This window comes from Durio zibethinus, chromosome 14 (genome assembly GCF_047325235.1).
Source record: "Durio zibethinus cultivar Kanyao isolate XHJ-2024 chromosome 14, ASM4732523v1, whole genome shotgun sequence".
Taxonomy (NCBI): Eukaryota; Viridiplantae; Streptophyta; class Magnoliopsida; order Malvales; family Malvaceae; genus Durio; species Durio zibethinus.
Genome location: NC_143175.1, coordinates 22,942,770 through 22,961,754, shown reverse-complemented (window position 1 = coordinate 22,961,754; position 18,985 = coordinate 22,942,770). Strand labels below are relative to the sequence as shown.

Sequence of the window (18,985 nt, the reverse complement as noted above, 5' to 3'; positions counted from 1 at the left end):
TCAAGTACTATGTTAATTATAGTTACAGTTCCTTCCGTCATTCAACTTAAGGATGCAATCCATCTGTTTCCCTGGTCTCTTAAATATACTCGAGGGATTACATTTCGTAATATTTGGCTCTGCTTGGTTTTGGGTGGAAGAATATTACTTTCTTTGATCTGTTTTAGATTACATTTCTAAAATGAAGACAAGTGAATTTTTTACATTACATGCTTGGTTTTACGTTACATGTCAAAAATTCGTTTACGTTCTTTACCTATAAGAATTTTACATTTTTATAGCTTAAAGAAATAAATGCAAGGCTTACTGGTTACCTATAGCTAAAATCAAATCAAGGAAGTGAATGGAGTGATTGAACGTACCCAGGCAGAACCAAATAATTGAAGGGAGTAATGAGCGCAGGGTAAGGAGTGGGGGGGAGGACAAGCTTCTATCTTTGCCTTAGCAATTACGTGTCTTTTATCTCTATAAACGCCTTGTGGATATATGTCTTAAATAATACTCTTCCATTTGAAATCTTGAATTTTAAAACGACGGCAACTTGGCATGCGTCACTTTCTGATTAACACACCTGATGGATGTCGAAAATATGTACGCTTAGCGATTAGGCTCCATAAACACTAATTTCTTTGGACATTGACATTATAGTTGATAGGAAGGAAATGGAAGAAAGGAAAAACAGGTGAGGAAAGAAAAAAAAAATTTCTTTATTGTTTTTAACACTAAAGATAAAAAATAAAGACAAAGAAATATATTAATTTAATTTCATTTTTAAAAAATTTTAAATTTAAAGGAAATAAAAAAATACGAATCCACTTTTTATATATATATATATATATATATTTTACCAAATTCACCTATGTGAATCTCATTTGATTTCAAAATTTTGAATTTAAAATCATTATATATGTAAATTTTATAAGATAAAAAAATAATAATCTTACAATATATACATAAAATCTAATAAATCTACTTATGTAAAAAAACATAAAAATGAAAATTCGTTGTCAAAATCCTTGTCAGAAAGTTTATACTATTAACTATGGAAACCTTGATTTCATGACTCTCAAATCTCAATTAAACACACAAATCGTTGCTTTGTTTCTAAAGTTTGGCCGAGTGTTGATGTTTCCCATCATCTAACTGCTTAATACAATTGACCACAAATAAACAAAACAAATGACACTTTCTCTTTAAAAAGATGAGCAATAGCAAACAGAAAAAGTGATGAATCCACAATCAGTCACCAAAGAAAGTTCGTAAATTCACCCAAATCTATAAGTGACAGAAACGACTGAATTGAGAGAGATTGAGAAAGATAACCCAAATCAAGACGACCGAGTCTTATACTCTTTGTTAAACTAGTTTTCAATTTCTTGATTAATCTCCCCCATCAAGTCGTTCCAAAAACAAAGAGACATCAAATCAAATACAATAACTAGGATCAATCAATTATCCAAAATTTCCCCCCACGCGTTTAGAACATTCCAATTTGCTCAAACAATTACACGGTTCCTGAGTAATGACTCGTTCTTTTGTTCCACCTTCCAAGATGTTTCCTCTTTCTCTTTTCAATTCTGTACTTATTTCCTGTTAAAAAGCAATAAACAATTACATTAGCAATTGCATGTCTATTTTAATGTTCTGTTTCCCCCATTTGACTTTTTCTTCTATCCCTCTTAGTTGAAACTTGAGACCTTCTTTACCAAAATCCCTCCTACCGTCCTTCCAAACCCACCTCAAAAAACTCTCTTTTCCACCATTTCTTTCCATTTCTTCCTTCAATCTCCTATACCCTTTTGTCAAAATCTCCTAAAAATTATTTCTTTCTGATCGAGAAATTGGTTTTTATGAATTAATACGCCAAACACCTTCACGTGTATTAATACCATTTCCGTCTGGTCCAACCAAGTTTTTTAAAGCCCTGAAGAGTTTTTGGTAAGAAACCCAAAAATGAATGATCTGTTTTCAGGCTCTTTCTCTCGCTTCCGAAGCGAAGAAGCTTCCCCTGATCACCACGTAATCCAGATGACTCGATCCTCCACCTCCGGCGGTGTCAACCTCGACAAGTTCTTCGAAGATGTCGAGTCCATCAAAGACGAGCTCAAAGAACTCGAGAGGCTGAACGACAGCCTGTCGTCATCTCACGAGCAAAGCAAGACGTTACACAACGCGAAAGCCGTGAAAGAATTGCGAGCAAAGATGGATGCTGACGTAGCCATGGCTTTGAAAAAGGCCAAGCTTATTAAAGTTAGGCTGGAAGCACTTGATCGGTCCAACGCGGCAAACAGGAGCTTGCCTGGGTGCGGACCAGGGTCTTCTTCAGACAGGACGAGAACTTCGGTTGTGAACGGACTGAGAAAGAAGTTGAAGGATTCTATGGAGAGTTTTAATGGGTTGAGAGAAAAGATCTCGTCTGAGTATAGAGAAACTGTTCAGAGAAGGTATTTCACGGTTACCGGAGAAAACCCAGATGACAGGACTCTTGATCTTTTGATTTCAACAGGTTAGTTTAATCACTTTTCTTTTTCTTTTCGGAATTTTTGGTACTTTAGAAAGCTTGTTTTTAATCTAAGTCTATTAACAAAAAAAAAAAAAAAGAAAGATTTTATTTTTGTTTCCATTCCATAAAGTTCATTAGGTTCCTTTTAAGATTCCAACTTTAAGACTCGGATGGAAAGTTCGAAGTTTTAACTGCTAGCCGCTAGAAATTTTTCCTGAAAAGTTCGGTATTCAAGGATGATTTCATTTGATGAAAAGAAAAAAAAAGTTAATTGAAATGTTTTTAGTGAATTGGGATGATTAGAGGGTTACTATAAGTGATTATTAGTAAAATAGTTATATAGAAAATTTGGGTGTAATCTTGAAAATATGTGCACATATAGATAGGTATAATTCAAATTCTTATCTTTTGGTTTAATTAGAAATTGAAACATGCAAATCTTAATTATAAAGCATTGTAAAAATGAAGATTTTGATAAATTCTTTAGAATCACTATCATTATTATTATGGACTAAAACTGAGGTATAATTTTAAGAACTTGTGTTAATATATTGCAGGCGAGAGTGAGACTTTTTTGCAAAAGGCCATTCAAGAACAAGGGAGGGGAAGAATTTTGGACACAATCAATGAGATTCAAGAAAGGCATGATGCTGTCAAGGATTTGGAGAAGAATCTCAAGGAGTTGCACCAAGTTTTCTTGGACATGGCAGTGCTGGTTGAAGCTCAAGGTGAGCAATTGGATGATATTGAGAGCCAAGTGAACAGAGCTAATTCATTTGTGAGAGGTGGGACTGAGCGGTTGCAAACAGCTAGGAATTACCAGAAAAATACCCGGAAATGGACTTGTTATGCTATCATACTTTTGCTGGTTATCATCTTGTTTGTAGTTTTATTCACTGTGAGACCATGGGAAAACAATGGTGGTGGTGGCGGCAACAGCACTCCATCTCAAACGCCAGTAACCCCATCTCCACCTCCACCCACCGCTTAACCATATGTTGCTGTGTTTAGGCATCGAACAGTGATAGCTTTGCAGTATTCTTGTTTGAGATCTGAGTTTTTACATTTTCCTTTTTCTTTGGATTGGTTTAGTGAATCTACAAGATGAAATGTTGATGGGCTGAGACATTTGGTTGAATGGCTTGGAAGCTTTCCACTGCATTTCTTTTTGTTATTTAATGGAAAGCTGGGGATACTGGATGGGGCTGGATTGCTAAAGGAATGCCATAATTTCCTTTCAGAATTCAGATAGACTTCCTTGGAGAGACACCATTTTGATCATTGATTCTTTCCTGTAACTAGTATTATTGGTTCAGTTCTTTCCTGTTTTCTCGGTTGCTACAGGTACTGTTTATAAAAGTATGTTCCATTTGATACATACCATCTTATTATTCTATACTCTATAGTTTATAAATAAATTTTAGTTCTTGGGTAATATACATTCCGGTCACCTGTTCCCTGAATATATATTTTTGTGTGTACTTTGGATTTGGAATCAAAGTCAACAATGGTGACCCTCCACTAACCACTTGGCAAAAGTTAATAAGAAATGGAAATAAATAAATAAATGTAGACAGAAAAGGACTGGTAGATTTTCTTTTTAAAACAGGTTGGCACATGATGATCAACCATCTCTTTATTTATTTATTACATTATTATAATAATAATTTTATCATTATTGTCACAATTTAGAAAATGTGAACAGTAAAGTTGTTAAGGAAAAACAGAACTGTCAAAAAAGCTGGCTTTCAGGAGCTACATATGGAGATAAGAAATAGACAAAACAAGATATCAGAATACAGAACACAAGGGAAAAAAAATGGACTAATGCTACTATAATCTTTTTATTATCATGGTGGTTTTTCTTTTCGGCTTTTAGATGCTTATAATACTAAGCCGCATTGCTTTAAGATTTTCTTTATTTTTTTATGTATTAAGCAGAACTTACGGAAAAACTATTGACAAAAAACAATGGAATAACACAAACTCTGGCGTGAAGTCGGGGATGTGGAATTTAATAATATTTCCAAAGTAAATATCACCAGCGACTGGCATTTGCCATTTTCATTCTTGTTGGAACTGTGATATCAAGTGTTGGTCTTAGGAGCCAGATTAAGGTTCTGGTCCAAAAGGGCGTGGATTCAAATTCAACTCTCAACATTTCGGCTTTTTGCTTTTTCTCACCTGTTCTTGGGCTACATTTTTTTGTCGGCCAAATATTTTGGGCTAAACTTAGCTCGACATCCGACGAAAAGAAATATTCCAAAGCTGGAGAAAGCCTAGTGCTTTGCCGTTACGTCCATTACGCGTAGGCATCAAAAAAAAAAAAAACCAAGGCCATCTCTCGCTCTCTCTCTTTACCATGGCGCCAATTCGGATGATAGGCAAGTAGATCTTTTCGATTCCATGAATTAATTCCTTTACTTATTCTTTCATTTCCTTAACAAATCTTTCCTTTCATTTTTGCTGTCTCCCAAAGACAGATATAGCAGTCAACTTCACAGGTAACTCTTTCACACATTTCATCAAACGGATAATGCTCTATTGCAATCTTTGGCTTCTATTCATCTTTTTTTTTCTTTCTCAATCTGGGTTTCTTCTTCTCCACTTGGATAATCATTTTTCTTTTACACAGATGGCATGTTTAAAGGCATTTATAATGGCAAGCAACATCACGTTTCTGATATTGCCACTGTTTTGAGTCGAGCTTGGACTGCTGGTGTTGATCGAATTATCGTGAGTTAATCCCATTTCTCAAATTCTCTTTTCGTTTTACTCTGTTTGGTTATTAACTTTTTTTCATAGTTCAGTTTCATCGGATTGGGAAGCTTTAGTTTGTTAAGTGAACTCGTGAACTGGAATAAATTGAGTTCAAGTTTTTATTTCTTTATGGAATTACTGAATCTTATTTTATTTTTTTAAACCCTGGATGAATGTCTTTACTTTGGGAGCTTTTAGAAATAATTTTCAACTATGTCATAGCATAGTGTGTTTTAGTTTTGATATTTTTGTAAATGCATAATTCAAAGTAATAGATTCGTTGTTACAGGTAACGGGTGGTTCCATTGAGGAGTCAAAGGAAGCTCTTGCTATTGCAGAAACGGATGGTACGTTCATCATGCTTTACTTATTCCCACATCTGCCTTGACATTTCTTTTGTTTTAGAATGCTCTCTTTTGGTTATTCATCTAAAGTTTGCTATTCATCACAGGGAGGCTTTTCTGCACGGTTGGTGTGCACCCAACTAGATGTAAGGTTAGTGTTGTTTCGTGAAATACTGTTGTCTTTGGTCCTTTTTGTTGTTTTTTAAGTACATATTTAGCTATGTGGTTTTGTCAGAGATGTATGTGAACTTGGCTTCTTTTATGTTTATTTAGGAGTTTGAAGAGAGTGGGGATCCTGAAAAACATTTTCAAGCTCTTTTGGCATTGGCTAAAGAGGGAGTTCAAAAAGGGAAGGTGGGTTTGGCTTGTTGGTCTTAGATCTTTAAATTCTGTTACATTTTAGATTGGTGTATTTTCATTCTAGCAGTAGATGTGAGATGATGAACATTAGCAGAAATTGATGCATTCAGATGTTTGAATTTTACTTGCTTTCTGTGCATTTTATGTTGTTTAGACAAGTGGAAGATCTCAGAACTTATTAGTGCCCTGTTTTCCCTTCCGTTCTGTTTTTTTTCCAATGTAATTTCTACATAACTTCGTTTACATTTAACAGTTTCCCATGCATGTACATAGTATTTCTGTTGGTAAAAATGAATTTTAATAATAATGCAACTGAAAGTTATCAACTGCAAGAATAAGAGGGTTTTTTTCTTGTTATCTGTTTGTATAGATCCAAAAACATTTAGTAACCAAATAACAGTCCCTATTGCATATTTTACTCTTTAATCGGGGTTGTTAACTGTGTTCTTAGTATACTTAGATACTATGAATTTTGCCTTAATCTAGGTGGTGGCAATTGGTGAATGTGGATTGGATTATGACAGGCTTCACTTTTGCCCACCAGAAATTCAAAAGAAGTAAGCGGTTGTGAAGAGAAATATTTGTTGGGATTGTGTTACTTCTTGTCTTATTATCTATTATCTTGTTTTCTTCTGCTCTAATGATTAAATATTTGTTACTTATCCTTGTTAAAACTAGGTATTTTGAGAAGCAGTTTGAATTAGCTTATGCCACAAAGCTGCCTATGTTTCTGCATATGCGTGCAGCTGCTGAAGATTTCTGTGAAATTGTGGAACGAAATATTAACAAGTTAGATTTCTGGATCTTTTCTATGCAAGTGAATATCTTTTTCAATTTTGTCTCTGCTAACCCTATAAACCACCTTTGCCCTTATCTATGAAAAGGATATTAGTTAATTGGTTGACTGGTTGATTTGTAAATGCTGAAGTCTGCTGTCTTTGTTTCTTTTTTCAATTTAATAGGTTCAATGGTGGGGTTACTCATTCATTTACTGGTAGTGCTGAAGACTGTGATAAGCTTCTATCATTTCATAACATGTATGTAGGTGAGAATCCAACTTATATGCAGCATCTTTCATGTTTTCACCTAACATGTCTTCTTGCCATGCATGCAGTGAGCACTTACATTTCTTCACTCTGTCAATCAGGTTGATTGAAATGATTTTTCTAATGCACTTGTTTGAAGCCATTCATTGTTATGGACTTGCTAAGGTTTCTGGTAAACCTAATGAGTCTTTTAGCTCCGGTTCTTTTACAGGTCTAAATGGATGCTCACTGAAGATGGCTGAAAATCTTGATGTTGTGAGAGGCATACCTGTTGAAAGAATGATGATTGAGACTGATTCTCCATATTGTGAAATCAAGAGTACACATGCTGGGATTAATTTTGTGAAATCCTTATGGCCTTCTAAGAAGAAAGAGAAGTATGATCAAGAAAGTCTTGTTAAAGGACGTAATGAACCTTGTTTAGTGCGGTGAGTGAAACTGCTTTTAAATCATTTTGTACTTTAATTTTAATAAAAAAGAGATTATGCTGGAGAATGTTTTGAAAATAGAAAATTTCATTCCTCACATATTGCAAGCTACTACAAGTATCATGTCATCCTACAATTAGGAACTGACTCAAATATAGCAAATATGTTAACATCAATGCATTCTTTCAGTATATACTCCATAGCAAATGATCCACCATATTAACTTGTTCATTTGGTCCTTATCAATGGAGATATTATTCTGTTCAACACATTTTGTCTTACTTTTTTTGGTGGTGGTGGGGTCTTTCAGGCAAGTTCTTGAGGTGGTAGCTGGCTGTAAAGGAATCAGTGACATTGATCAGCTGAGTGCGACATTGTACCAGAACACCTGCAGGTAATTCTGTTTGCAATTTTAGGAATTTCTCAAATTTAACAATCGGTGATTTGGGCACTAGATAAAGTGGTTACTTAGTGATCAAACAGCTTAGAAGTTAGATTGATTGAATATTTGACCATATTAGTTAATTAAATTTTCTTTTAGGTAACTTATGTTAGAATCTGAGTTGATAACAAGCTGTTTTTTGCCCTCATCATCCTTACCTTCATGGTTACTAAAAAGTTAAAACTATGTTTTATTTTAGAGATTTATTTGTTCTGCTTCATAAGGCCACCTGTGTTATGTAGGGTTTTCTTCCCTCATGATTTGGATTCTGCAGCAGATGCTCTTCTTGCTGGTCGGCATGAAAGTGAATGAAAAAGGTTTATGCTATTTAGATTCTTCGTTGCTCCTTCACATTGCGAAGCCACAAGTCAAGAGTTTTTTAAATGAAAATGAGAATTAGACATTGGAATGGAATCCATTGAAGTCACCTGCATATTTGTCTTGTATTTTGCTTTTATATTGATTATGTAATCACTCAATTTGGAAAGGGAAATGCTCATGAAGTTCTATTTTCTCATTGTCTATAAACTTCTTTGCCATATCATATTATCCTTCTGCATGTTTCAATTCTACAAAAATCAGGGCAGAGCAGTCTGCGTAAACTGTTCATAACAAACCTTAGGAATGGCCCAGCTCTCCTGCAAACTGCTTGAAAAAGCTAGATTACAAGCCTTCAACAGCTTGCAGAATTTATGGACTATAGATTATGAATAATGATAATTGAAAAAAGGCCAAAAATATTTTTGATCATTGTACAAACATATCAAGACCCAGTTCATAATTAGCTAACTTAGCCCTAGTATTTATTGTCACCATGATATTGAACATGTTCCAATTGAAAAGAAGAATCAAAGTGAATCTTACCTCGAATTAACATCTTAAACCATTTACCCAAATGAGAATGGAAGCCTACAGGAAATTTTGCTTTTGAAATTGCCATAATATGCATAATTCAAGCAGTGTAGAATTACATATACTCCAAAAAGCAGAAGTTGAGAGAATCATCTCCCCTTGCTCTATGATTTACATGTAACATTTATAGAACAGTTATGGAGCAAGAGGGAAAAAAACTGACCATTGTGGAATTATAATTTGGAAGTAAAAGGTAATATATTCCGCACAATTTTCTCGATCCTCTGTCTCAAACCATATTTAATTTTAACCACTTCAAGCAGTGACGCTGGAAAGCAATTCACTGCTTTCAAGACTATGTTCTGCGTTTCTTTCCATTTCAGGTGGAGAAGTAGGAGGAGCTCTAACTGTAGCCATGTTTAGTCCCAGAGGTCGACCTTCCACCTCCTACAAGCATATGATTACATAAAAACAGAAATTAAAAAGGTAAACAAACTTCAATCTTGAATTATTATTCATTAACTGAGTCTTACCACTCCATTCATGGCATTTAGAGCAGCCACAACACTCTCAGCAGACTCAAAAGAGATGAAACCGAAACCTAGAGATCTTCCTGTGTCCCTTTCATAGATGACTTTAGCACTCAACAAGCCTAGTTGGCTAGCCAACGCATGTCTGAGACCTTCAGAGGTGACAATCCAATTGAGGTTTCCTGCATAGATCTTGTAAGGGCCGTCTACAAAGCTTCTGTAACCTCTCCGTATCTTCGGTCCCATTACTTCCCTCTCACCTCCTTTTGGCACCTCTGAGAAGTTCACCTTCAGAGTCTGTCCTCCGACTTGCTGTTAGGCATTTGGAATAACAACATTAACATCAGCTTCACTAGCAACTCCAAATGGAATAACCCACATAAATGGTGCTCTTAAAAACAAAGAATTACAAAACAATTGTAAACCTAGAAACCGTTCGCCAAATTTTGCCACTGCATATGCTAAGTTTGGAAAAGGAGAAGTGCAACAGCTGCATCGAGACACATGAAAATTTATACATAAAAGTCATTGCACTCACATCCATACCCTCCACTCTTGTCACACCAAAATTCAACTCCAAAACTAGAATCAGGTTGAAAAATACATAGATTTCTACCATCCTAAACAAAGTGGCTTGGAATAAATTAGTTACTTAACTGTTCCTCGGCAGGGAAGCCACATGAATTCTACCTCATAGACTGAAATCTGACAACTGTCATGTACTATAATGTACGTAAACACTGCAAGTTTAATCAAGCAATTCAAATCAAATAGTGGTAATTAAACTGGTAACAGGATTATAAAAGCCTTTTATGGTCTTCTCGTCTATACATTTACCATATTTCATTGGGAATCAAAACATCAAGTCAGAAAACCTAGTGATTTGATGACTCGTAATCTGTATTAAGCTAAAAAACTTGTAGGTTCAATCAATGGTTAATGCAGACAGTAAAAAACTTTATAATTGAACTTACAGATCCATCAAACAGCCTGATTGCTTCTTTGGCTTCATCAACGCTCCCCACTGTAACAAAGCCAAATCCCCTGCTCTTATCCATAAATCGATCATAAACAATCTATCAAACACAATTCAACAAAAAAAGGCCGTTACCAAAAGTGACCCAAAAAAAAAATAATAATAAGATAACCAAAATCAAATGGGGAACATGAAGAAAGAAAAAAAAAAAAAAAAACACAAACCTCCACATTAGCAACACGACCAGCCTCACTAAAAATCTCAGACAACTCGGAAGAAGTCATTGAATAAGGCAAATTCCCAACAAACAATCTTCCTTCTTCACCGCCAGACTCTGAAACTTTCTATTCTTCAGCGTCCTCTTGTTGTGGTTGTTCTTCAAGGTATTGACCGTGTGGGTATTCTTCTCCAAGACTTTGGTCATCTTCAGTAACTTGGAAGCTGTCAAAAGAAGCCGACAAGCAGGATAAACGTGGGACATATTGGTGAAGAGAGAAAGGAAGGGAATTGATGCTTTGGGTTTCGAGGTTGAAAGGTTTTAATTGCTTAGGAGTAGGTTTTGAAGGAAGAGATTGAAGTGCTGAAGAGGAAAGAGTGGAGAGTTTGTTGTTGTTGTAGATTGAAGAAGAGACAGCTGCTGTTGTAGTTGCCATGGAGAGAGTTGGAGCTGACATTTTCTGCAAAGCAAAAAAAACCTATGCAGAATGGATATTACGGCAGGAACAAAAAACAAGATACGGAATATTTTCAGGGTAAAGAATTCAAAGGGGCAGTAGCTAAATTATGGATACGGTTCTAACAAGATTTTTTTTTTCCCTCACTTGAGTTGCATGTTGGTCTGGGGTCTGGATTGTCGACTTTGGGTTTCATTCTAGTTGGGCCACACTTACTACTTGAATTAAAACTAATAAAGGATGTCCGTAATATTTTTTTTCGGAGATTTTTTGTGTTTGATGGTTATTTTAAATTTTGATTAATATAAAGTCGAATTGGGTTAAATTTTATAAGTGAAACAAATATTTTTAAATTTGTTTTTTTCATTCATAAAATTTAAAATTAAAATTTTACTTTAAAAAAATCAAATTTTTTATTATTTGGATCAACAGGCATTGATAAATTTTTTTTTTTACTTTTTCCTTTACAATTTCATCTTCGTCTTACTCTTTTGTGAATTGATTTGTTTCTTTCGCAAAAAGTACGTTGTTAAGAGTAATCTTCTCGTCTTAAATGTAATATGTGTTGCCGTGTTTGCTTCTCTTATTCAAAAAGTTGGATTCGTATTCATTTCACAATTATAAAAAGATATAACGTGTTATTAAATTTTTTTTATAAGAGATTAAAGTCTAAGAAAATTTTTTTTAATATGTATAAATGTTGAGAATCAAATTCTAATTTTACTAAAAATTACTTTTTAAAAAAGTGAGTGAATTATTTAGATTAAATTTCAGATTCAATGTTTGTTATTCGTTATTTTAACTGTTAATAATTAAACTTAAGGGATTTTCGAATATCAATAATAATCACACGATCATATATACTATATTATATAAGTAAGAAAAATGGCATGGTATGACCAGAAAAATTTCCACTTGAATTCACAGCCATCTAGCATAGCCAAGATCATCATCCCATGACTATGTTATAAATAATGAGTTAAATCATATAAGAGATTTGTTTGAAATTTATTAAATATTATTTGATGAATAAAAAGATTTTTAAAAAAAAGAATTATATGAGGAAAGAAATTTTTTATAAATAAGTTTGTATACTTATAAATAGATAAAATTTTTGTAAAATTAAATATGATAAAAATATGTAAAAAAGTTAGTACGATTTTATAGGATAGACATTCTATAAGACTATCAGAGATTTTAGTCTTATGTGTGCGTATGTTTGAATAGGGCTACTGGAGATTTACGTCTTATAAGTGTGTATGTTTGAATTTTTGTGAATGAATTAGAAGAAATTGAGAAGATCTACATAAGTATAAGGTATGAGTACATATATGTATGTGTTTATTTGAATTGAAAATACTCCATAGGACTAAAGTATATTGAGAGAGTCTATGAGTATTAATAGTGAGCGAGATTAATTTGATGTATGTTTATAATTCTTTATAACTAGTAAATTTTTTCTCATTCGTAAACGTAAATCGATTAATATGAAATATGTTAAATTGTTAATTTTTATGTGATTGATTGATTGATTGATTTTGTTTTCGTGATTGATTTTGCTTTCGTTAGTTAAAATGTTTAATTGTTTGGGGTTTTTTGCCTAACAAATAATATCAAAATTATCATGATTCATATCAAGTGATATCAAAATTGTCATGATCCCTACAAGTGATATCAGATCTGTCGTAATCATAACAAACTGATAATTTATGTTTAGAATCCTATGATTTCCCAGCTGATTCATGATCCCAACATAAATTTTTCCCCAGACAAAGAATCTTGACAGGCTAATAGCAGTAAGAGGATGGCAAAGCTTTCGTTTCGAGTACTTCTCATGTTGCCTTGGTCTCTTTGTTTCCTTGATTCTGGCTCATGGGCATGGCTACTGGTTATAAAAACAATTTGGATATCTAAACAAAGCATATGACCAGGCTACCACCTTTTTTCTCATAATTGTTTATATCAGAAGAAAATTTATGAGATTATATTTTCTTTTTCCTAAGCTGCAAACTTCCTACACGTTTCTTCAACCATATAATGGCACTTTTAAAGGCCCCATCTAAAACGTGCTTCCACATATCTCTAAAATAGAAAAATATTTGTGTACTCCTATCAGAGATGTATCGACACAGCAGATCAAGAATAGGATAAAACAGGGAGAAAAAAAAGAAAAAAAACACAAGCATAATATTCTACAGTACATTATTTTACAAGCAAGCATAACAGACATGTAGACAACACGATTTAGGAACACCACAATTCTATATAACTAGGATTACAAGCACTTAACCGAACTTTCAAGTTTATATTGGATCAGTGGAAGCACCCCATTTATAGTCCAATCCATTTCTTATATTAAGGTTTGAGCATCTTCCACCACGCCAAGACAGCATTGTTGCACGGAATGGTAAAGAAGAGCTTAATTGAGATGAGCCAAGAATGATTTGCCTAGCAACCAAAACCTGTTGCAAAACCTATAACAGCTGATGCAGCGAAGTTCATTTGGTTGCTGCAGGGAAAGTGGGTAGGTGCAACAACTTAGCACCAATCCCACTAATCCTTTGCTATCAAACTTTCAGGTTGCAACAGTTATCTGCTGTTGCAATCCACTTGCTGGAAATAACAGAACCACGCCCATTGTCCATCATCGATGGGAAAGAGTGGACAGACAGTCCAAGATGATTGAATCGGAACTGCTCAAGATCTCGCCTGGAATACATGCTGGTCACCTCTGATCCTGAAAGAGTTGAGCCTCCTCCACTTGCTTTCTTGGATGAGTTCAAGGTTCCACTGTCAGATTGCAGGACTTCAGAATTTTGTGAACCTCTAAGGTGAGAAAGTTTTCCTTCAGCAGCTTTCTTCATCTCCATTCCATCCGTGCCACTTTTTAAACTTTTTGTATTCAAGAAACGGCCACCACATCCCCTTGGCCGGCGCATCGCGTGCAGATGGCGTGAGTAGTGCATATATGGCTGCGGAACAAAAGCAGAACCTAAATTTTCCCAACTAAATGAAACAATAAATTCAAAAACCAAAAGAAGAGATCATACCTTCCGAGCTTTAGTCACTTTATTCTCAAGTACAACCTTTGCACGGGATCGTCGACGCCTAATGATTCCATTGTACTGCTTGGCATTTACATATATAGGTCCGTCCTCCGTTGTCAAGCTCAATGGCAGCATAACACGACCCTATTTCATATGGATTACAAGAATTGGTTAAGGTGCTACATGAAGGAGAAAGGACAAAACAATGCATTCCAAGCAGCAGACAAGATAGCATTTTCGAATATTATTTAGATAAAGAACATCCCACCGTGAAACTCAGTCACGAGGGAGAATATTGAAGATCCAACAAGAAAGCCTGTATTTCTCATATTGTTGTTTCTAAATTTTCACTTAAGCAATTATGCGATTCAGGTATCTCAAGCTTCTCTCCTTTGTAGTATGAGTGAGTCAAAGCTAATTTGTTTCTCTATATGAATGTACATATTTCGTCACAGATTAAAACTTGTTATTCTCGGCACACCTCAACACTTTTTTGCAAAACTCATATTTCGACAAGGCCCCCATTGGCTTACATATATATTCCAGTTAGATCCACCAAACACCGAACTGATAGATGATCTGGAGCTCTTCTGATTTGATAATTATTGCACCATGATTAAAACAAAAATACATAGTTAGAAGCAAAAAATGAATGAAAGGTAACGTTTTCACATTCTTGGCAGGCCTTGTAAAAGTCAATTCAATAATGAGATTGAAAAATTCTAGTTCAAAGAAAAAGCAGCTGAATGCCAAAATTACAGTAAGATTTAATTATAATTTACTTTGAGCCCCTTGTCGCAAATTACAAAAATTTTGTGGTCATACTTCTTAAAACAGTCTCTACATGTCATATACCAATTTAGATAGTTCAGCAAGAGCCAAATAGATAAAGTACCATATATTGAGAACAAAAATATTTAGCATATTAATCATGATGATATACAACATAAATCCAGAGAATTTGTTATTCCGAGATAATGGAAGACAAACCGCAATTTGAGATCCATAAGTTGAGAAAACTCCATAGCACTGATCCATGTAAGGATATTTTGAACAGACCTACAGTTGGAGTTTGCAAGGAGCAAAAAAATTATTAACTAAGGTCGCAAAGTGAAGTGAATAAGTCTATGGAAGAAAGTTTATGAGAAATACTACCATGGGCTGACCAAATCCTAGCTCAAAGCGGGCACGATGTTCTGATTGAGCTGATTGTAGAGAGATGACTGCCTGAGTTTTTTGTCCGTTCCCAGTATTTTTGCAATCACCTGAATAGGAAACTAGTTGACCGGTTAGTAATAGTTAGTACATTAACAATCTGTGTAAAGACCAAATTATCTGCATGTTTCAACTAGGTATCAGTAGTTGCTTTGCTCTTCTCTACATACAAATGAACCGACATAAGTTACAGTGTTAAGCAAATCATAAAATTTGTAGATCATCATAAAGGCTGATTGGATGAAAAAAGCCTTGAGCAAGTTGCATAAAGAGTCGACATAAAAGGGGAAAATATTTAACTCTTCAATGGACTCCATTAGATAAGGGCAAATGCGGAGAGAACTCGAGCCAACATCAATCCTGGCTAGCAGGTTAGAAAGAACCACTATTACTATATAATCATCTTGTTCTTCATTGAATTCTAAATCATTGGGAGGTACAGAAACTCAAATATTCAAGTGTAATAACATCCATGCAGCAAGCAATAGTTTTAACCTTCAGCTAAAAGTGTTCTATTCTTTGAGCAAGTACAGGCTTGTTCCTGGTACAGGGATAAACAACTGCAAGATACAACTGAAACCTTCTGCTTTTTTTTTTTTTTTTTTAATTAAGATACGTGCATCATTATGCACAAAAACTTTTACAGGCTGCATTCCCCAAATATGCTACATAATGATCAAATTCAAAGAATATCTTTAGCAAAAGCTAATCATTGTCAAGAGCCTGAAGTTCTAATTACTTTTCACTTTGATGCTAACAAACCTGACAATTTTCTTTTGGAGAAATAGTTAGTTTCCACAAGCGGCTGGGAATTCTAATGCGTCATCTCAAATTGCAGGCATCCCAACCTTGGTACTTTTTATTTTATTCATAATCCTAGCATTTCATCAACAACTTCTCTTATTCTTCTTTACCCCAATTCTTATCTTGCCTTTAGCCATTTTCTGTTTTATAACTTACACTATTTGATGAATCAAGGATCTTAACATAACCTGGGAGCCTTTCTTCTTTGCACCTCATTCATGCAAAAAATGGAATTTAAGAATAATAGTAGAAATTCCTCTTAGATAGAACAAAGTTCCTTTATTGACCTTACATTTTTCAATTCAGATAGCACCCTAGATTTTAATGTCAGATCAGCATTACCTGACTCATGAAGATTATTTAACAAACAAAATCATTGAAAAACTTTTCAAAATTGAAGAAGTTAAATATATAAACTCACTTAAAGATGCTTTAAGTTGCCTTCTCCTTGAAGTTTCCAATATCTAAAGCATCGGTGCAACTTCTAACTATTTTATCTAATATTAAAAAAGAAGCATTCACACGTTCAAAAAAGTAAAGAATTGTAAATCTATTTCCAAAGATATTCCCTTTCTTAAAGATTTGCATAGACTAAATATGGCAGGGGAGGGGGATCCAACCTTGCTACTAGAAGCTCTCTTGCCTTGATTGAAACTTGCATTAACATCACTCTTGAAAATTACTCTTTCTCGTACTAAATAAGCCCAAACGATAAATTTATATCCTCAATAAATTTGGAATCCATAAATTTACTCAGCCAGCCGCAATCTTATTATATCTAACCAGATTGTGATGAAAAGCTGGATATAATTGATCTTCATAATGCACTTTCTAGACAATCTTCCAATCTAAGAACTCTCCAGGAACCTAATTCTTCACCCCTTTCCTTGTTTAAGCCAAAGCTCAAGACCGACTTCCAAGAGAAGAGAAGAAAAATAGAAATGAAGACCTTTCCAAAATGAAGTTCTATGTAACCAAAGTACAGGCATTTATATAAATCTTTGGCTATAGCAAATTTAGAAAGTACTGGATTTTAAGTTAGATTAGTTTACCAGGGAATATAGTGAACTGAGAAAGATTTCCTTTATTCAGCTCTTGTTCAGTACCCCTCCCAGATTGCTTAGCGGAAGTGACATGGTCTCCATTAGACGGATGTTCCATCAACAAAGGCTTCAATTGGCCACAAGACTCCCCATAAACTGACAGAGATCCTAAGGCACTCCACCAAGGCAGTGATGGTACTGACGCCAACTGGCCCATGGGATTATGTACAATCCCATCATGTTCTTTAAGATACAGAGTTTGCATGCCCATTCTTACCTCTCAAAGTGATTTCAGCAATGGCACCCCCCTTGTAATTAATTATATTTCAAGCATTTAATTATTTCCTGCAATATAAAACATGAAATCAAACACACATCACAAAGTTTGCTAAATTTTTATTAAAAAAAAGGAGGAAAAACCCTATCAAACATCTTCACTAAGGAAATAGGCTCCACCTCCAACGTGACTAGTTGATCTCCTTATTACGATTCCAAGTAACAACAGTAACAGAGAAACCTTAAACAGAATCAAGCCTGATGGAGAAAATAAAACTATTTCCTTTATCAAAGCTCACTCTTTCTAAAACAATAACTTGGATTTTCCATTAGCCGAAAAAATCCAAGAATATAAACCCATGGAAAATACAAGAAGGACCAAAACCCTACGCTAAAAACTAAGATGAATTGGGTTAAAAGGAAGGAAACCAAAAACCCTGATGGAGCAAAGGGTTAAAAAAAGATAAAACAAAGAGAAAGAGATCATCAAAGAATGGAAAAAGAAGAAGAAGAAAAAGAGGAGGAGATTCCAATGATGATAACCAAAAACTTCAAAGGAAAAAAAAAAAAAGAATAAAGAAAAGTACTCACATAAGAGTGAAGTTCTAGTTTCTTAGCTGTAGATAGAAGCAGAGAAATCCCATTTGTTAGGAGCCATGTCGGTACAATTTCAAGAAAAAGAATCTGAGAGAAACCATTAACAGAGAAAGAAAGAGAGGGTCGATGGCAGCGTACAAGTGTTATGGAACTACAGGCGACTTACCAATGAGCTTCAGTTATCATGCAACTCTTTTATACTAGCTACGATACAATAATTAAAACATTAAATAAAAACAAAAAAAACCAAACCTATTCATCTGTCCTCTCTTCTGTGGTCACCTTCTTTTTGTTCTCTCTCTTCCTTTTTTATTTCCTTCTTTAATAACCAAACTTTGGAGGACCCCATTTTCCCGTTGCAGCTCCATTTTTCTAGTCCAAAATAAGGAGCGTCTGGATTCTATAATGAAAGGAAATTGGCCAAATTTTGTGCAAATTTTTTTAACTGCTAGCCACCCATCCTTTTATGGCAAAACCAATTTGTTTTTTTTTTTTTTTAACTCTGACAACCCGGGGTTTTTCATGATAACTTTAAATATGGGTTTCAAGTTTATCAAGATGATTATCAGAAGGCTAGTGTTAAAACAAAACCTAATCTTTTGGTGGCTAATAGCTTAGCTGTATTACATTAACATTTTTAAATTAATATATATTATTATATCATATTAATATGCCAATGAGTGGCGAATTTGTCATTTGCTTTAATTTTATTTTTCTAGGTAGGTAAATAAATTCTTTGGAGATTAAAGAATTGAAAAGCATCTACTCCAAAGTATTTTATTCTTTGTCCACTACTTGTCAATAACTTTTTTTTTGTTCTTACTTTCTCTTCTTTATTACAAATATAATTGTGAGGAAGCTTGAAAATTTAATGTTATCTTACATGATTGGATTAATACAAATACTACATGAAAAAATTACAAATTTTTTTCATACAATATTAAATCGTGTCAGCTAATAATAACTGTCCCCAAAACCTAATCGTGATAATCAACGAATATTTTTCTTTTTTCAAATGGATGCCTTCAAGAATTTCAACTTTGCTCTCTATGCTACAAATATCAGTTACAATAAAGAATAAAATGGTT

The 18,985-nt window shown here is 34.3% G+C and overlaps 5 protein-coding genes across 15 annotated transcripts; 2 read left to right on the top strand and 3 right to left on the bottom strand.

The window, feature by feature from the left end:
* Positions 1-1,625: 1,625 nt before the first annotated feature.
* Positions 1,626-3,879, top strand: LOC111295591 (syntaxin-121-like). Its single transcript, XM_022889132.2, has 2 exons — positions 1,626-2,506; positions 3,061-3,879. Exons 1-2 carry the CDS (start codon positions 1,954-1,956, stop codon positions 3,492-3,494), a joined length of 987 nt encoding a protein of 328 aa, XP_022744867.1. The 5' UTR covers positions 1,626-1,953; the 3' UTR covers positions 3,495-3,879.
* Positions 3,880-4,030: 151 nt separating this feature from the next.
* LOC111295592 (TatD related DNase) lies at positions 4,031-8,422 on the top strand. 4 transcript variants are annotated; one of them, XM_089743938.1, is made up of 12 exons: positions 4,031-4,887; positions 4,987-5,007; positions 5,139-5,239; positions 5,553-5,610; positions 5,715-5,758; positions 5,881-5,961; positions 6,454-6,524; positions 6,646-6,756; positions 6,930-7,004; positions 7,208-7,441; positions 7,752-7,835; positions 8,126-8,422. In XM_089743938.1, exons 1-12 carry the CDS (start codon positions 4,866-4,868, stop codon positions 8,193-8,195), a joined length of 972 nt encoding a protein of 323 aa, XP_089600064.1. In that variant the 5' UTR covers positions 4,031-4,865; the 3' UTR covers positions 8,196-8,422. The 4 variants fall into 4 exon arrangements, with proteins under 4 accessions (XP_089600064.1, XP_022744868.2, XP_089600066.1 ...); XM_022889133.2 differs by having other exon boundaries at positions 6,930-7,012; positions 7,225-7,441; XM_089743940.1 differs by having other exon boundaries at positions 4,983-5,007.
* A 375-nt stretch (positions 8,423-8,797) lies between these two features.
* Positions 8,798-10,605, bottom strand: LOC111295590 (33 kDa ribonucleoprotein, chloroplastic-like). The gene is made up of 4 exons (XM_089743937.1): positions 10,466-10,605; positions 10,240-10,341; positions 9,269-9,577; positions 8,798-9,182 (listed from the first exon to the last, which is right to left on the bottom strand). Exons 1-4 carry the CDS (start codon positions 10,523-10,525, stop codon positions 9,051-9,053), a joined length of 603 nt encoding a protein of 200 aa, XP_089600063.1. The 5' UTR covers positions 10,526-10,605; the 3' UTR covers positions 8,798-9,050.
* Positions 10,586-10,915, bottom strand: LOC149515142 (uncharacterized). Its single transcript, XM_089743941.1, has one exon. The coding sequence runs from the start codon at positions 10,913-10,915 to the stop codon at positions 10,586-10,588; it is 330 nt and encodes a 109-aa protein (XP_089600067.1).
* Positions 10,916-13,088: 2,173 nt separating this feature from the next.
* On the bottom strand, positions 13,089-18,490 carry LOC111294459 (nuclear transcription factor Y subunit A-10-like). Of its 8 annotated transcripts, none has more exons than XM_089743931.1 (7): positions 18,150-18,490; positions 17,034-17,369; positions 15,118-15,227; positions 14,953-15,021; positions 14,496-14,552; positions 13,966-14,106; positions 13,089-13,887 (listed from the first exon to the last, which is right to left on the bottom strand). In XM_089743931.1, the coding sequence occupies exons 2-7, from the start codon at positions 17,293-17,295 to the stop codon at positions 13,483-13,485; spliced, it is 1,044 nt and encodes a 347-aa protein (XP_089600057.1). In that variant the 5' UTR covers positions 17,296-17,369; positions 18,150-18,490; the 3' UTR covers positions 13,089-13,482. The 8 variants fall into 8 exon arrangements, with proteins under 8 accessions (XP_089600057.1, XP_089600054.1, XP_089600052.1 ...); XM_089743928.1 differs by having other exon boundaries at positions 15,118-15,239; positions 18,150-18,230; XM_089743926.1 differs by lacking the exon at positions 18,150-18,490 and adding an exon at positions 17,892-18,026 and having other exon boundaries at positions 15,118-15,239.
* Positions 18,491-18,985: the final 495 nt, after the last annotated feature.

What these genes read in the sequence shown, in the direction of transcription:
- LOC111295591 (XM_022889132.2), top strand. Translation starts at nt 1,954, where the DNA reads ATGAATGATCTGTTTTCAGGCTCTTTCTCTCGCTTCCGAAGCGAAGAA. An exon ending in TGATCTTTTGATTTCAACAG is followed by an intron (nt 2,507 to 3,060) that starts GTTAGTTTAATC and finishes AATATATTGCAG; the next exon opens with GCGAGAGTGAGACTTTTTTG.
- LOC111295592 (XM_089743938.1), top strand. Translation starts at nt 4,866, where the DNA reads ATGGCGCCAATTCGGATGATAG. An exon ending in TATAGCAGTCAACTTCACAG is followed by an intron (nt 5,008 to 5,138) that starts GTAACTCTTTCA and finishes TCTTTTACACAG; the next exon opens with ATGGCATGTTTAAAGGCATT. An exon ending in TGCTATTGCAGAAACGGATG is followed by an intron (nt 5,611 to 5,714) that starts GTACGTTCATCA and finishes TATTCATCACAG; the next exon opens with GGAGGCTTTTCTGCACGGTT.
- LOC111295590 (XM_089743937.1), bottom strand. Translation starts at nt 10,525, where the DNA reads ATGACTTCTTCCGAGTTGTCTGAGATTTTTAGTGAGGCTGGTCGTGTT. An exon ending in GTCGTGTTGCTAATGTGGAG is followed by an intron (nt 10,342 to 10,465) that starts GTTTGTGTTTTT and finishes TGTGTTTGATAG; the next exon opens with ATTGTTTATGATCGATTTAT. An exon ending in TCAGGCTGTTTGATGGATCT is followed by an intron (nt 9,578 to 10,239) that starts GTAAGTTCAATT and finishes AATGCCTAACAG; the next exon opens with CAAGTCGGAGGACAGACTCT.
- LOC149515142 (XM_089743941.1), bottom strand. Translation starts at nt 10,915, where the DNA reads ATGTCAGCTCCAACTCTCTCCATGGCAACTACAACAGCAGCTGTCTCT.
- LOC111294459 (XM_089743928.1), bottom strand. Translation starts at nt 17,295, where the DNA reads ATGGGCATGCAAACTCTGTATCTTAAAGAACATGATGGGATTGTACAT. An exon ending in TCAGTTCACTATATTCCCTG is followed by an intron (nt 15,240 to 17,033) that starts GTAAACTAATCT and finishes CCGGTCAACTAG; the next exon opens with TTTCCTATTCAGGTGATTGC. An exon ending in CTTATGGATCTCAAATTGCG is followed by an intron (nt 14,553 to 14,952) that starts GTTTGTCTTCCA and finishes TTATCAAATCAG; the next exon opens with AAGAGCTCCAGATCATCTAT.